The sequence below is a fragment of the Montipora foliosa genome, chromosome 4 (genome assembly GCF_036669935.1).
Source record: "Montipora foliosa isolate CH-2021 chromosome 4, ASM3666993v2, whole genome shotgun sequence".
In the NCBI taxonomy this organism is placed as follows: domain Eukaryota; kingdom Metazoa; phylum Cnidaria; class Anthozoa; order Scleractinia; family Acroporidae; genus Montipora; species Montipora foliosa.
This window is the reverse complement of record NC_090872.1, coordinates 37,966,593-37,981,592: the sequence shown is the minus strand read 5'-3', so window position 1 is coordinate 37,981,592 and position 15,000 is coordinate 37,966,593. Positions and strand designations below refer to the sequence as shown.

Sequence of the window (15,000 nt, the reverse complement as noted above, 5' to 3'; positions counted from 1 at the left end):
ATATGTACTACACAAGGAAAGATCATGGGAGATTTTCTGTTTTAGTTGGTCAAAATAATAATAATAATAATAATAATAAAATTATACAGCGCTTTTTATATCAATTATTCAAAAGCGCTTTATAATGTAAAACGAAAATGCAATTAACAATGTAATATAAAAATAAAAAATCGATTAAATAGAAAAATAAGAAATATAATAAATTTTAAAAATCTAGGTGTTACTAATTGTCATATACTTTTTTGAAAAAGGACGTCTTTAAATGTCTCTTAAAAGTATCTAAGTTCGGGTCATTTTAATTGTCAATGGAAGTGTATTCCACTTTGATGGACCAGCAGAAGTTAAAGCTCACTATAGTCTTGCATTTGGTTTGAGGGACCTCTAACAAAGTAAGGTCATTGGATCTCAGAAAGCTTCTGTTTGATGCCAGTTGTAAAGACCCTTAATAGCTTTATTACAAATGTACCCAACGTGAATGTCCATTGCTATGTGCTCATCAAACCAAGATCCCAGATTTCTAGCATTATTAATTGAGTCCCCAACTCTTATGGAATTGATGTTTATTTTGGACAGCTGACCACAGGAGCCAATAATCAAGAATTCAGTCTTAGAAATTCATTTATCATAAGATGGTAAGAGACCATCCAAGCATGAACATCAGCAATACACTCCCCAATTGTATGAACTGCATTATCCTGATCCAGCTGTGATTCTGATTTGAAAATAAGTAGATCTACAGGCAGGTATCATCTAAAAAGGCATGTGTCGATGAAAAGTGCTTTCTCATAAAGACGAGAAAGGACTGGACCCAGGCGGCTTCCCTAGGGTATGCCACAAGACAAGTTGAATTCATCTGAAAAATTATTTTCTATTACAATGCGTTGTTTTCTTTCGGATAAGTAAGTCTGAAACCACTTTAAAGAGCAGTGTCAGTTACACCAAAGTCACCTTCTTAAGTATTCAGTAATGACAGAAGCTCATGATCTTGAAGCTTGTAACTCTGGTTCAGAGCAGAGGTTTTTTGAGTTTAAAATTTCCTTATTTGGATGTAATGTAGATTGTGCATTTTCCCGTGCGTGCAGCTTCGATCTTATTTTTGTCCATATTTGGGCCGTAAAATCCCCAGGTTTGTTCCAAGGAAAAGAGTTGTAAGTTACAAGCTTCACAGTCACGTGCTTCTGGTAATTAAGAGTGGTCAACTGTATCAAATGCGGTGCTAAGGTCAAGAAGTGCAAGAAAAGTAACAAGATATTGTTCTACACTTTAAGAAGGGCAGTCTCAGTAGACAAAAAATGATGATAGGCTGACTGACAATCTGGTAGTAGGGCATTTTCTTCACAATGACGTAGGAGTTGATAAACAAAAGCTTTATCAACAATTTTTGAAATAAATGAAAGGTATAATTCTTGAAGTCAAAATCATTTCCATTTTTTTTTGCAAAGGAGTCACTAATGCAGTTTTCCACTGATCAGGTAGATAGCCTTTGGTCAACGAGTAACTTACAAAATCAGTGACTTTGGAAGCAAGAACGTTAACATCAGTGCATAGTTTGAACAGCCATGATGGTAGAGGATCCAGGTGACATGCAGGGTTCGAGGAACTTTTAATTAACTGACGTATGGGCACCTTGTTTTCAGACAACTCAGAGAATTGACTTAATTTCACATCAGGGCAGTGAGAGTCACGAAAAGGAGGCTCCACACTGATAGCATCAATGTTCTCCATAATTAATAGGCCTTTTCCAACTAATGATCACATGGAACAAAATCTGCCATGCTGGAGGGCAAGCTCATCATTATTCCCCCACTGGGACATTAAAACAAAGGCAAGTCAAGGTTGACTGGTTCAGATCTCTTTGTTTTAATGTCCCAGTGGGAGAATAATAATGAGCTTGCCCTCCAGCATGGCGGATTTTGTACCATGTGATCGTTTGTTGCAAAAGACCTATTTTAATCAATCTTCTGGATAAAAAGTGATTTGACTATTTGGAGCAATTTTCGTGAATCACCAGCACCAACAGACCTTAAGAAGAGAGGAGTATTCCTGACAAATTAGTCGGAAAGCTTGCTTGTAAGATTCAAGACCAGATTTCCTCATGGAAAGGTCCTGATAAATTAACTGCTCCTTTTTAGCGGAAGAAATTGAGGCATGACTTTTACATTTGAAGGAACACACAGTACCAACTTTCATGGAACAATAAAAAATGTATAACAAAATTTCCCCTTAAATAATCATTCCCTTTCCTAATCTTACAGCTGCTTGCACTATTCAGTAATATTTAATATCAGATATATTGAAGTGTTAAATTAATTCAGACTGACTGAGAAAGACTCACTTTAAAAATATTGAAACTATAGTCAAGTTGAGACGACGCATAATGCCTGTGGCCCATCTGTACACTTACTTTGTGGCGATCAATTTTGTTAATAATGGATAAATCTGTAATATTGGAAATTCCACCATGAGTAACAAGTATTTTGTTATTAACCACAGTTGCTAGAGGAAGCCAGCCAAAAATGTCAGCAAAAAGCCGCATGACTTTTGTAGAATGTTCCTGTAATAAATTAAAATAGAAATCCATAGAATGGGCCTTATTCGCACAGCAGCCATTGGCCATAGACAATGATATATTTCCTACCCCAAGCCTCGAGTTGAAACATTTGAGAACAAGGTTCAGTGCCCAAAAACATTAGAGTTTTCAATCCCTCAGGACTCAACATGGCAACCGTGTGAATAATGCCTATTTGCCATCAGTCAAAGCGTGTATGTACTATAGCTAACATGTCAAATAAAATGTCATAAAATGTCAAAAAGCGGTCTCAAAATTAATGAAAGGGTTAGATCTCAAGAAAAAACAATTCCTCAAACTAAAAAAGCTCGTGTTGAAATGGAGGGTATACAAAATAATTATGTACACTGCAGGTTGCAGGTCATTGTTTCACCATAAGCCACTCTCAAAAATACCATAATACTCTTTATTTGCCCTCCAACATTTTGCATAAGCATTGTTTTTATATTCTCTTGTGATCATTGTAAGTCCCAAGAGAAACTAGAAACAATGCTTATGCAAAATTCTGGAAAGCAAACAAAAAGTATTATAGTATTTTTGAATGTGGCGTATAGCTAAAACAACCCAACCCTTTAGGCCTAATGGTAACATTAGGCCTAAACAATATGCTTTAGATAATGGTCTTTTTTATACTAGAGATGCATAATTCATCTGGGATGAACTTGGGCACACATTTTTTGTGCGTCTGTTAAATTCGTCTCGTAATGCATCTGGACAAAGTATAAACTGTAGTAAGTACGTCTTCGAAGACGCACTAAACTGGATAGTTTATAAGGGAATTCATGTATGATTATAATTGAAAATGGTTCTAAATTAAAAAAAGAAACCTTCATTTATGCCCATTCTGAAAGGCCAGTGTATAAGCTCCTTTTCATTATGAATTGAATCTATCAATCTTTCAGGTACCTATAGTGCTTGTAATGTTTCCTGCATGTGGTAATTAACTCTCTCTAGATATCTAAATTCTTAAAAGTACAGTTTACAAAGAGAGTCAGATCTTAATTATTGTATTTTCTGAAGTCAGCTATCACTTTTTATTTTGTCAGTTGTTAGCTTGTGTCAAGCTTCATATCAAGTTCTCGATCTAACACATAATTATCTCTTTAACTATCTAGATCACTGATCAGTAAAAACAACCCACCTTGTACTTATCCATAACTTCTTTCACAAATCCGTACCTATAAAGAAAGTCAGAAACAAAAACAAAAAAGAAACTTGACTCAACCTATACCAAATCAAATTAATTTTTACCACTCTGTAAAATATATGAACGAGAATCAGAATTTGAAAAATATACACACTGTTCACTTAACTCAGTTGCATGACATTAGGTGAAATGCATGACCTCACAAAGAAGCAGAAGAAGAAGCTGACAACTGCCAGGCATTGGCAAAGAAAGTAGGACATTTTTGTGTCACTGTCATGACAGCAATATTTTCCCCAGCTAAACAAAATTAATGGCTTAATCGGGCTCGGGAAAGCAAGCTTTGGTTAAAGTGACACTATAACTACATGTAGACGTACCACTCCCTCTATCACACATCCTCCCTTCCTTGGAAAGCTTGACACATAATAATAAATGCTTGATTAATTACTAAATCTTTTTAAAATTAAAATATTATAACTCACTCATCACAAACATAAACCCATTGACCCCCGTGAGTGAGATTTTACTCTAATGCCCGATGATTTTTCAACTGTGGGCATCCTCGAGCGTTTGAGCTTTCAAAGGATTAACAAAACATTAACACAATATACTATTACAATTCTACCTTAGGTTCATAATGTGATCCTCGTGGTTCCCACGATTGATATAAACTCCAGTTGGATAAAGCAGGAAAAAAGCAAACAAGATGATAGCAATCTCAACAGATTTAGGTCCACGATCAACAATGTCACCATTAAAAATGTAAGGGTTTTCTGCAGACGGGAGACCATTCTGTGGAATAAAAAAGGGGGTAACATCCACCAAAATTATTATGAAAATACTGAAATTATTGTCAGTGGCATGGTGCAATGAAGTAACCATTGTAACATACCACTTGCAAGGAAAGGCTATATAGAGCTTCAAAAACCCATCAATAATAATTATTCATGAGCCTAAAAGCCTATCAAAATATCACTAAAATGTCACATGCATGAATAAGATTTAAACCCCACAAATCATTAGCATTCTTTGTGTAAAGAATAGTAATGAGGCCTGGCTCATTTTTCTTTCCTGCTAATATTTTCCATGTTTTGAACCTTTGTTCGTACTCCCTAGGGACATGCCTTCTGTAGAATGTTTTTGAACCCATTCAAAAAAATCACTGCACGTTTTTTAAACAGTACAAAAAATCACTCTTGGCACAAACATCATAATGATTGGAAATTTGTGTCCACTTATCATTTTAATTCCCAACTGAATCTTCGTATATTTCCAATGACAATGAGAAACATGTGACAAGGACTTCAATGAGTATAATAAACACAAAGTTAAAATTGCATTCTGCAAAAAAACCATCCATGGACAAAATAATAACAGGACTACAAAACAGGGTTCCAAAGGGGGGGTCCCTGGAGCCCTGGATTTTTTTGCTGTGGAGCCCGGAGCCCGATCATTTCTCCGCCTGGAGCCCTGAAAGTTTTGTTATGGAGCCTGGAGCCCAAATATTAAAATCCAATCGTTTTTAGCACTCAGTCCTCATTGCTTTTGTTTGCCGACTGCTAGTAAATGGTATCTAGAGAGCAGAAAGTGCAACAGATAATAGAAGCATGCATTCTTTTTGCCATTTGTCTGGTGTGTAATGCAATTATCGTATTCTCATTGTGCTTCTTTGTTTTCTGAAGTCAAGTTGGTTACCCTCGTATTAATTTAAGTTTTTTTAAAATGGATAAACTTAAGGTTAGTGACAGGCCTGCAGACTCCCTGCGTGATTAAATTGTAAATGAATGAAGCCTTCATAGCTTAGCTTTGTTAGAGATTTACCTCTCCTGTGCGATAGGATAGGCGGATTCTTGAAGACAGTGTTCAGCAAAGGCTGATTTTGTATTAAGTCCCAGTTAAGCATGAGTATATTTTTAAGGTTACACACCGATGGGTGGTATGTTGTGACAAATGGCAAGATTTGTTTTCGTGTCTTTGCTTTTTTGTTGAAATGCCGACTGTCTTCCGGCGAAGCTGACTTCTGATAACATTGTTTGTATCATTTTGTAAGGATAGCTGCGCGCAATGAGGCGCGATTTAAAATTTGTGATACTGTAATAAAAGGCTGTTTCAGAAGAGTTTGTTCTGAGTCTAAGGGCTTCACCTTTAATAAAACCTTTTTTTCACACCTGGTGGGTGGCTCGAGGTAAAATGTGTGTACTGAAAGGTTTCAGTTGGCTTGTAATGTGTTCGGATGTCAAGGATCAATTCGTTTCTGAATCTTTCGCCTTTAGATACGGTTGTGTCGAGAAATGTTATTTCCATCTCTGAGATTTCAGCCGTGAATTTGATTGTAGGGCGGAAATTGTTAGCTTGTTTTATGAACAGGTTTATTTCCTGTATGTTGGAACCCCACAATGAAAAAATGTCATCAATGTAGCGTTTCCACTTTGTCGGTTTTGTGTTGCTTTGATTTATCAATTTTGTTTCTTCGTACCCATTGTGGTTCCATGGGTCTGGAAGTAATTTTTTCCAATAAGTTGGAATGAATTCTCTATAAGGATAAGGCAAAGCATTTCTTTGAGATAGTGGGATGGGATGGGAGGGTTGTAGTACTGTTGTGAAATTTTTCGTAGGCTTTGCATACCATTGTCCTGTCAACATAACAGGATTCGAAGCGCTGTAATTCTAAAACTTGCTGAAAACTGGAGGTTAGAGAGAAAACACGGAGTTTACAGCAAGCGCAAACGGATGACAGAACTGACAGGCTGCTGGCAACGAGCAAAGTTGGCAAATGGCAGCAAGAATGACCATGTGATCATTGCTTTCCCACCATTAATAAGATTAATTACGTTTTCGGTTTACCCTTGTAAAGAAAGACAAAAGAAAGATGGAAAAACGTTGAATTTTAAATTCCATTTATTCCCTGATTTCATTTTGGGTGAAAATTGGGACTACAGTCTACCAGTCAACAGTGGAGCCCAGAGCCTTAAAGTAGCTGCTATGGAGCCCTGGAGCCCCGGAGCCCTGGAGCCCTAAACCCCTTTGGGACCCTGACAAAATCAAATAACTGATTTAATTAAGAAACCTTTTAATGGATCTCCAACTTACCTTGTGAAAAATCATAAAGAGGTCAGACAGTTTTCCATGCAAGTCCCCTGCAACATCAAAGAATATTATTGGATCACTCATAATATATATATCCTCAGATATAAGTTATTGCAACTAGACAGTTACAATAATAATGCCTTTAATTTAAGAAGGCGCTGTGGCCTCGTGGTTAGTGCACTTGTCTCCAGATCGAGTGGTCCGGGTTCGAGGCCTGGCCGGGGACATCGTGTTGTGTTCTTGGGCAAGACACTTAACTCTCACGGTGCCTCTCTCCACCCAGGTGTATCAATGGGTACCGGCGTAATGCTGGGGGTAACCCTGTGATGGACTAGCATCCCATCCAGGGGGAATATAAATACTCCTAGTCGCTTCATGCTACGGAAACCGGACATAAGCGCCGGCCTGATGGGCCTTCCTAGGCTCGTAACAGAGACTTTACCTGATTTAAGAACAGAGGAAAAACTCTTGTCAAGCATGTATTTACATTATTATTGATGAATATGCTTGATGCAGCAATTAGCCATGTGCTTGTGCTTCTCACTGAAGTTAAGCCCCGTTGGCTGGGGTTGCTACTTGGATGGGTGGCCTCACATAGTAAGAGACGGGGGCGGGAGGTGGGAGAGAAAGGGTGGGAAGCAGAGTAAAGAGGACGAGAAGCGCATGAGAAATGCAAAACACTACTTGTTGTCATTTATTAATGCATTACAATACTTTAAAAAACAAGAACCTTAATGATTATCTGACTTGCCTTTGCGTCTTCTGAGCAATCAAGAAAACAAAAATGTGCGTTAGGGCTGAAAAACTGGCTTACTTCCGGTGAAATTATAAACCCTTTTACGGTGGTTATGTCATAGGTCATGAAATGTCAATCGGCTGGGTTGTGTAAGTGGTAGAACATGAGTGATATGACTTGATTATAAAAATGTTGTCGAGGACCATTTCAATAGGTCTTAGTATTTCTTGGTGTGGTAGTGAAAAGTCCTTGCATGGAAGACCTTCTTGGGTGCTTGCTCCATATGGCCGTAAATCAGAACAGACTTAAGATTTCACCACATGATGATGTTTCGCTGCAGGTTTGTCATATCCCACTTCCAAAATTTATTTATTAATGACTTTATGATCCCAACAAACCCCCAGAAGTTACGGTACTGGAAATGCAATCGTGCGCTCTACTTTGTCAAAGAAAAATAGACTGCTCGCAGTCTATTCTCAAGCACGACAACAAATTTAAATTTTCGTTTGCTCAACTACATTCAGCATTTCTCAAAAGGTACTGGTAACTTTTTTGCTGAAAAGGGGCCAGAAATTTCAGAAGAACAGAAGGTTAAATTCAAGGAACGAACTGACATGACATTGTTTTGAAATTATCCCTTTGCTTATAAAATAGTAACGTCTGCCACACAGGCTAAAGATATGCACACCTTTCTTCACTCTTTTAACATTTTCACGTCCATTTCCGGTACCCTCTTGCTTCAAAAATTTGCAGCTTTTTAAAAAAAAATACCAGTCACTCCTTCCAGTTTCCATGCCAGCACTCAATTTCACACTGAAATTCCTAGTAAATAATTATGAAGTTTTTTACTATCTGAATTTTTGTGGGTTAGATTCTTTGTTTGAGCAGGTTGAAGTTTTGGCAGCTATTCAGCTAAATTATGTGGACCTGCTATACCCACCCAGCCATATACTCACAGAGGACAGCCACAACACCTGGAACTTCATCCCCTACTCTTCTCGAATAGTGTGTGGGTTTTTTAAATGTCCCACAGGGAACTAATGAACATGGAAGATATTAATTTTGTGAGATGGGGCCTACGGTTTATAGTCCTTATCCGAGAAGACTTGAAAGTCTAACCATTTGCGGGTGTAATTGCAAAAGCAGCACTTTCTCCTCAGTTATTTGAAGACCCTGAATGTTGGTCTGGGCGGAGTCGAACTCACAACCTCCCACATGGCAGCCTGGTGCTCATCCAACTGAGCCACCGGTGCGTGGTATATTAATATTGTTGAAAAACTTTGTGATAATGAGTAATGTAAACAGTCTTTGCACTAGTAAGTCGTAGCAATAAATTGGATTAAACAGGAACTTAAAGAATCATATAAGTCAAACTTTCCAAGCTGTGTTGTGATTCGCTTGCTATCCATCCTGATTGGCTAATTACGTAAAACTTCTGGTTACGCAGGAGTGACAAATTTGCATACAGATTCACCCCAAAACTTGTGAAAATATCCACGAGAAAAAATGTGGAGCGTTTTCAGAACAGGTCGACCCACAAATTCGATAGATTAGAAGCAGTGAAAACTTTGAAAATGTGTCTAAACAAAGTACTATACAACAAAGAGAAAATGGCCATATCTAATGAAGAGAAAGATGCTCAAAGACACAAATTGAAAAGTAAAGATGTAACGTCAACTCTTGTGTTAATTAAATATCCTTATTCTTTTTATTGCTTTCAATACTTGTAACTGATGAATTGATTTTGCAAACCTAATTGCTACAGCTATTGTTCTACAAGCCATGGTTGCAGATGTTGTTGAAATTAAAGAAAATAAAATTTACCATCTATAAGTTACAGCTTACCACATATAGTAATCTGTTTGGTTATTCTTGTGGTGGCTTTGGAGATATTTGGTAATGCCATGAGCTTTGTTCTTGTTTCCCTCAGAATAAGGAGAATGTATTTGACATGAAGGAGCTGTTGAACAATAAAGAATAGCTTCCTTTAACCCATTGACCGCTGAGAGTGACACTTATACATTTTCCTCTGTCTAATGCCAGATGATGTTATTCGTCAATAAGGGCATCCAAAGGCGTTTGAGGTGTGAATGAATTAAATTGTGCAAAGGCCTATACAACACTAAAGTAAAGTAAAGTAAAGCAACCATATTTAACGTCGATAACTTGTAACAGTAATTCGACTGACAAACCGAAGGTCGACGGTGTGCTCATTTCACTCCCCCCTCTCCATCAGTGCTCCGTTTTACGGGTATTTAAACTTACTTAGCAACACGGAAAGGAAAGAAGGCGAAACAAGGATGCAAGATCCACGAATCGAACTCAGGACCTCTTGCACCAAGACCGCGCACTAAAACGTAGGCAACTTTTTAGTTAAAAGCGCGCTCAAAACTAACAAGCAACCCGGCACTTTCAAATGCGCGCTCACGATGCAAAACTTTTCTTTTCATTGTTAACACTGGCAAGATATCGGGACCTAAGCGATCGTTTCACATGTACCTCCGCAAATGTCATTTATTGCATAACCTGTACGTTATGCAATAAATTATACATTGGCGAGACAGGTAGATGACTAGGTGACCGATTCCGTGAACACCTTCGCGATATTAAGAAGAATGACAAAGATGCATCTAAGCCAGTCGCTCGTCAATTTAATCTCCCTAACCACTCCAAAAAACACATGGCTATCTGCGGCCTTTCCCTACATCTAGGTACAACGGATAGCCGCAAGAATCTAAAACAAAAATTCATCTTCCAAATCGGGCACCCTTAATCCTCACGGTATTAACGAACGCTTTTCATTTAACTAATATATTCCTATTTTTTACGTTGCTGTGTTACCATAAATAGCGTAGCTCCTACTCTACTATAAAAACTACACGTAACCCATAATTCCTCGATTCGCTCTGACGAAGGGCTAACGCTCGAAACGTCAGCTTTTAGAATCTCTGTAAGCTGGTGGCCAAATTACATTGTCAACTCTGTTGATAAAAGCAAATTTTCGTATCCCTAATCAGCCCTGATATTTAGCAAAAATTAATGCATGTACCCAATCAAAGTGAATTCACCTTGTGTGACTTGAAGTGTTCAATGATATTGCGCACAGTGAGGAGTTTAAGTGGCAGTGTAACATGAGGTCCATCATACATCGATTCATCCACTGTTATTAGTGATGGATCAGTAAGCTGCTCTAACTTTGATGATATCTTAGATGCAGTTGAAGTTGAACTGGCTAGCAACAAATACAAAATTAAATCAAATTAAAAACAAATTAAAGAACAATTGTTTATCATGAGGTTGTTAATGTAATCTGAAACAGTTAAACATGAAAATCAAACTGTTTTTATTGGATCAGAAGGACTTTTGAGGCTTTCAACTGCATGTGACTAGAAACTTCATCAGCTTTGCCTTTTGAGCTTTTATCTGGAACACCTTGTTACTACATCTTTCATCAGAATGCAAAGAAAGTCAGCTCTAAAGCTGCCCTTTAGGCAAGCTGTGGCTAGCATCTACTAGCCCAAGAGTCATTTCGACTACTTCCAAAAAACATTTCACAATCAGTCTTTATTGATATGTTATTAAACACATCTTAATTAAATCATTGTTAATGAAACCATTAGTTAATTGATTAGCTGCCTTACTTTTACTTGACAATCAGATATAAGGTATCATTAATTTAATGAAAATGTTTATTATTAATTTTATTAACAGTAAATTGTGAACTTCTCAATTAGCAAGAATTGGTAATTGTGAAGAAGAGCTACCCAAAAAACCTGTTGGTCGTCTCTTGGCCAACAGATGGCCAACAGGGTTTGCCCGAAATATAGGCAGGTGTTTGAGGGGATGCCTGTGTAAGGGTCAACAAAGTTCTCAGAGTGGTTAACCCTGAGGTGTATGTAGCCGATGCCGTTCAGGTTGAAGTATGGCAAAAACTTGTCGGAGATTATTGATGTTCCAGGCTCGACGAACTTCTGTACTAGTCCAGTCACCAAGGTTTCTCTTGTCCTGTTCGGCACGCGGAATGCCAGAGCTCGTCCAGTGCCTCTCTCGACCATACCGAAAACCCACGTGCCTCTCTCGACCCGCCCGCAGTTGTACTTGCCTTTGTGGCCAAACATGGACTCGTTGATCTCTATCGTTTTTCCTTGGCCGCCCAACTTCAAGTTGCCATGTAGAATTTTCAAAGAGCAGATGTCTCGGTTAGTAGCAATACTTTTTTATTAGACTCGTCAATCGACCACAGGAAGATGATTTAGAGCCAGTGCGACAGTGGGATTTTTGAATCTTCAAAAAAAGATTCAGCTCTGATCGACCTTCGTTTTCTGCACTGAGCTTTTAGTTAAAAGAGTTATTATCATTACTACGTAGTTCGCAAACAACCACATGTCTCAGAGAATCTTAAAGTGCACAGTGTGCGGCAGCGACCACTCTATTTTTCACTGTGAAAATAGGTGTGGCGTCTGCCACGGCGACAGTAGGCAATGTTCGTGTAATGAACGCCTGCCTCAGAAAAGAAAAAAGACATCAAAGTCAACAGCCTCCAGTCAACAGGCTGCAGATACGTCGCATGACGATCTAAAGAAAAAGTACAAGTCACTGCAAAAGGATTACAAAAAAGTGGGTCAAGCCTTCCAGAACAGAACCAGGAGATGACGGCGTTGCTAGAGGAACGCGAGAAAGAGGCTGAAGAAAGAGGCTGAAGAGCTTGCCAACCTTGTGCGGAACAAGGACCAGGTCATTAAAAACCTCGAGGCACCTCTTAAATGCAAAGAAGGTCATCGCAGAACTCCAAGTGGAGGTGTGATGCAGAGACCAACCCGAGCCACAAGAAGACCCACCCGCATCACAACAGCAACACCAGCAGACGGCAGACATTCACGTCAGCAACCACAGCCTGGCCAACATACACAAACGATATGACCAGGTTCTCCAGATGATGAAAGAGAACAGATGCAGCATGGCCTGTGCCTTCCATCTTGCAGGCTGTCCTCGGAGCACACTACGAGACTTCGTGGGGATAGCAGAACTGAAAAAGGTTGACTCGAGGGAACTGGACCTCGTCCTCCGCGACCAAGGAGTGACATCGGTGCGAGATCTGGAGGTTGTCTGTCGCAAAAGACTTCGGTGCTACATCCCGGTCATGAGCAACGTGAGGAGAGAGGGGCAGCTGTTGCCAATGAAGTCCGAGGCATGATTCTACGAGTGAAGTATCTCGTATATTTCATCACTCACAAAACGGCTCCTTTAGGAGCCACCAAATCTATGAAAGTCAATGACCAACAATAAAATTTAAACTAAGTAATAAATACATTTCTCTTCTCTTCTTTCTTTCCTTCTTCTTCGTAAATAAAATACAAAAGTAAATGAAAATAACGATCCAACTCAATCTGTGAAAAACCAAGTCAAAAACTACGTAAAAATTCGAGAGGGACTGGAACATAGTTTACCTTTCCAACATGGCGGAAAGAAATGTCGAAGCTGCATTTGCGTAAAGTCTCTGGTTAGTTTCGGCTTCCATGGCGCTAGCCTTGAGCGGCAATTACCAAAACTAAGAAGACAAGGCTATTCTTGTCAATGTATTACACATTTTGGATGTTGTATCAAGCGAAAACCGAGAGAAAACATTCTTCTCTATGTTAATATTGAGCTTTGCCGCATCAACAATCAAATGATCCAGGAGTGCTTCTTGGTTCCTGCTCAAACCATCTGGCTTTTTGCACTGTTCAGAATTAACTACACTTTTCACGAGATTGTGTGAAGAAGAAAGGATTAGTTTACTGATTAAGCCTTAGCGCTCGCTTCAGTGATTGGGTCTAAGCACTCTCCTAAAATTGTAGCTTTCATTTTGCAGTTCGGTCAACCACACTTTTCATGAGAGAATTGCGGTCGATCCGCCCCAGAGTCAATCCGCCCCGTATCATCCAAAGTCGATCCGCCCCGCAGCTGAGTCGATCCGCCCCAAATGATATATATTGAAATATTCGAGCGATATTATTTCTGAATGATGAAATAACTCACGTGCGAGTGAAAATATCGATCAATCGCCTGGTTTTGGTGAGTGGAACTGTCGCCCGAATTGTCGATCTGCACCATATTACTGAGTCGTTCCGCCCCACATTTGACACACTAACTAATTTCTGTTCAACAAAAGATGATCTCTAATGTTAATGTACCAGTACTGTTCTGAAAGCGTTATAGAAATGTGCACGTATAAAAATTTCCCATTTCGTAGAAGATCAGGAGCTCCTGTAGATGATGTATAAATAGCTTCTGTTCAAGCAACATTTACATGAAGTACCTATCATAATACGAACCGCTTTATTGTCAATGATGAGAAACACTACAATTTCTTTTTACAATACTGTTGGTCTTATTACAAACCACTTTATTTACAAATTCTTTTGTACAAATTATACGAGAAACACTACCCGGCAATAATCCTAATGAATACTACTAGTCTTAGTTAATATTACAAACTGCTAATTCTTTTCACAAATTACCCGGCAAATAGAATAATCCTCATCATCACTTATGTTCTACAGCATCACTGCCGAATAAGATTGCTTTGGCCGCGCGCAAGATGGAGACACTTTTAGGCGCCGAATTCGAAACTTTGGATTAATTTTATACCTCAACGTAGACCTTAAGATTTTTTTCATTAATTGACTCAACTGATCATTATTTGTATTTTCAAATCAAGAGCGGAAGTTCACTGAATTTCATGTAATGAGTTTGCTGACTGGCGTTGTCCTTATGAAAACATTGCGATATTTACTCGCAAACATCCATTAAAAAAGTCTTGAAATAAAAAAAAAACCCTTCGCCCATAAACTATTTAAAACCTCACACCCCAATGCGTGAAATCGGGTAAATATTCCATCCACGCGAGTCTCATTCTGGTACTTTCAACTCATACTTTTCACTTAGAAAGCTATAAAACGAATTTTCTCTCTTAAGGACGTTGCTTCTGATGTGTATCATTGCGGAGGAACGAAACCTCATCAATCACGAGCTCTAATTGTGTTGTTCTATATATCGATTTCAGTTGTAAGGAAAGCGAATCAGTCACCCATGTAAAAAAGAACTTACCGCTCCATTCCATTGTAGTGCCGAAAACATAAACCCGGCAGGGTCAGCATCGCCACCCTAACTCTACCTCTCCCCGAATGGCGGCACGATACGTCTGTCGGTCAATGCCGGTGCAGCATGTGCGATGGTTCCAAAGGCCGCATGCGTCGCACTGCAGCGCTTCTTGACGCTCGGTGACTGGAGTAGCGCGATGCAGTTATCCATGATAATTTTTGGAAATTTTCAGTTTTTGGTTTTGATCGGTTATCAAAGTCGCGTTTTCGATGAGTGAGTGGCAAATGGGTCGGGATGGCTTTAACAGATGATATCTAATTGCTTGCAAGGTAAGTTGGATTGACTTTGGATGATACGGGGCGGATCGACTCTGGGGTT

The 15,000-nt window shown here is 38.9% G+C and overlaps 1 protein-coding gene and 2 pseudogenes across 2 annotated transcripts in view; 1 reads left to right on the top strand and 2 right to left on the bottom strand.

Annotated features, from left to right (window-relative positions):
* Positions 1-15,000, bottom strand: part of LOC138000746 (serine/threonine-protein phosphatase with EF-hands 2-like) — a 39,293-nt gene that overhangs the window by 12,616 nt on the left and 11,677 nt on the right. Inside the window, exons 5-11 of one of the 2 annotated variants that reach the window (XM_068847375.1) lie at positions 10,608-10,771; positions 9,385-9,499; positions 6,807-6,853; positions 4,342-4,508; positions 3,711-3,747; positions 2,405-2,554; positions 1-7 (exon numbers count right to left, since the gene is read on the bottom strand). The exon at positions 1-7 is cut by the window's left edge and continues 68 nt beyond it. In XM_068847375.1, the coding sequence (XP_068703476.1) occupies positions 1-7; positions 2,405-2,554; positions 3,711-3,747; positions 4,342-4,508; positions 6,807-6,853; positions 9,385-9,499; positions 10,608-10,771 (687 nt within the window). The remainder of the gene's footprint in view (positions 8-2,404; positions 2,555-3,710; positions 3,748-4,341; positions 4,509-6,806; positions 6,854-9,384; positions 9,500-10,607; positions 10,772-15,000) is intronic. The other variant, XM_068847376.1, reaches the window with a different exon arrangement.
* Positions 11,244-11,878, bottom strand: LOC137999396 (uncharacterized; annotated as a pseudogene).
* On the top strand, positions 11,923-12,855 carry LOC138000747 (uncharacterized; annotated as a pseudogene).